The 1,606-nt window shown below is 50.1% G+C and overlaps 2 protein-coding genes across 2 annotated transcripts in view; one reads left to right on the top strand and one right to left on the bottom strand.

Moving 5' to 3' along the window:
* Positions 1-320, bottom strand: part of PHOSPHO2 (phosphatase, orphan 2) — a 5,680-nt gene extending 5,360 nt beyond the window's left edge. Inside the window, exon 1 of the mRNA XM_012650717.1 lies at positions 289-320. The gene's annotated coding sequence lies outside the window, so the exon portion shown is untranslated. The remainder of the gene's footprint in view (positions 1-288) is intronic.
* Positions 321-1,238: 918 nt separating this feature from the next.
* The window catches only part of CCDC173 (coiled-coil domain containing 173), a 65,994-nt gene continuing 65,626 nt past the window's right edge, over positions 1,239-1,606 (top strand). Inside the window, exon 1 of the mRNA XM_012650679.1 lies at positions 1,239-1,308. Within this exon, the coding sequence (XP_012506133.1) occupies positions 1,239-1,308 (70 nt within the window). The remainder of the gene's footprint in view (positions 1,309-1,606) is intronic.

The following is a 1,606-nucleotide window of genomic DNA, read 5'->3' as shown; positions in this document are numbered from 1 at the left end:
AGGTGACTTCTGGACCACTTTGCATCATCCTGTGGGAACTGGGACTTGGGGAAACAGAGGAAAATTGCTGATATTCTGGCTACTGTTGTTAGTAATTCATCTCTGAGAGGAGAGTCTTGTGTCTTCTACAAAACTATGGCAGGCTAAAGTTGTTAGCCTGCAAATAGGGTAAAATCTCTGATCCTTCCCAGTTCTTGTACTTTTTAAACCATGCTTCCAAAAAGCCACCAGTATTGTATGTGCACAAACTATTATCTATAAATATTTTAGTTATTTTTCCACACTTACCAGCATTATTATGAGCAACATCTGATAGTAAAGCTGAAGAAAAATAGTACAACTATGTGTTAGAATTTTCGTTATTAAAAATGTTATGTCCTTTCACTTTGAGCAACTGCGAGTCGGTGTCTAACGTGGACACGACGGAACCAACTTGTTAGTAATGAAATCATTCCTACATCAATGTGTTAGAAAAGGATCTTGAAACCAAGCGCGCATCTACTCAACAGATTTTTGTGTCCACAGAGGTCTGATTGGTCCCCCGAACACTTCAATTTACTATAACGTATTTACCAAGTAATTTCAAATTAATTAAAGGTCCTAACATGAATGTTCTAAGGTCGTAACCCAAGTTTTAACATTCCTATTTTTAAAAAAACGTAGCCCCATCTATCCTTAACCTTGCTTCAGAAACCAAAGGATGTAAAAATAGCTTTTATGTCAATTAATCCCTGGGCTTCTATAGTTAAGGGAGGACTTTGCTCTTCACATTCCACCCGCGAGGAGATCCGTGACCGCACACCCCAAGCGTAGGCCTCGCGCTCTCACACACCTGCCCGGTCCACCCCTGAAGGTAGGTGTCTGGACCTAGTTGGGGGTCGTTCCCCTTGAGCCGCACACCAGGTGGGTATGGGAGTAGCAGGCAGGGCTGTGCCCCGAGGGCTCCTCACTGACCCTGTGCCGGCGTCAGCAGCAGCCCCAGCGTCTATGCAGCCGCTGGCGGCGGCTCGGTCCCTCGGCCTGTCCCTGGCGCCCCACTCACACGCCCGGCTTCCGGGTGCTAGCGCAGCCGCCGTTCTCTAGCGCCCCCGCCGACTGCAGCGCGTTCCTCGCTCCTCAGAGGCGGCTGGCGTCACTTCCGGCGGCGTTGCTAAGCGACCGCGTGGCGGAGAAACGCTCCGCTGGTCGGAGTCCACTGCATTGGGCATCGCAGTGGCCTTTCGAGGTCTGGGAGCGCCATGGGCACCTCGTCACAGATGCTGGCGCGGTTTGGACGGCGCCGCTGTGGACGGGCGAAGAAAAATACTGGTGAGCTAAACTGACCCATCTTGGGACAGGGATTGGTTTAGGCCCCCAGGCACAGGGTGAGAGACGAGGGTCCAAGTGAGGGCTTCGGTTGCCTTTTGAAATGGCCGCCACCAAGTTGAAAGCATCCTCACTAAGCATGTTTGGGCTCTGTGGAAGTTAAACCGTTTTGCCCTCAGATGAATGGGTGGAAAAGAAAAAGGGGAAGTGGGGGTGGGTGGGAGAAAGTTTATAGAAATAGGAGTGGAGAAAAGATAGGAAATCAGAGACCACAACGGCTCGTCAGATCCTAAAACCGCGC

The sequence above is a fragment of the Propithecus coquereli genome, unplaced genomic scaffold (assembly GCF_000956105.1).
Source record: "Propithecus coquereli isolate 6110/MARCELLA unplaced genomic scaffold, Pcoq_1.0 Scaffold34, whole genome shotgun sequence".
Classification (NCBI taxonomy): domain Eukaryota; kingdom Metazoa; phylum Chordata; class Mammalia; order Primates; family Indriidae; genus Propithecus; species Propithecus coquereli.
This window is presented reverse-complemented; position numbering and strand designations above follow the sequence as displayed.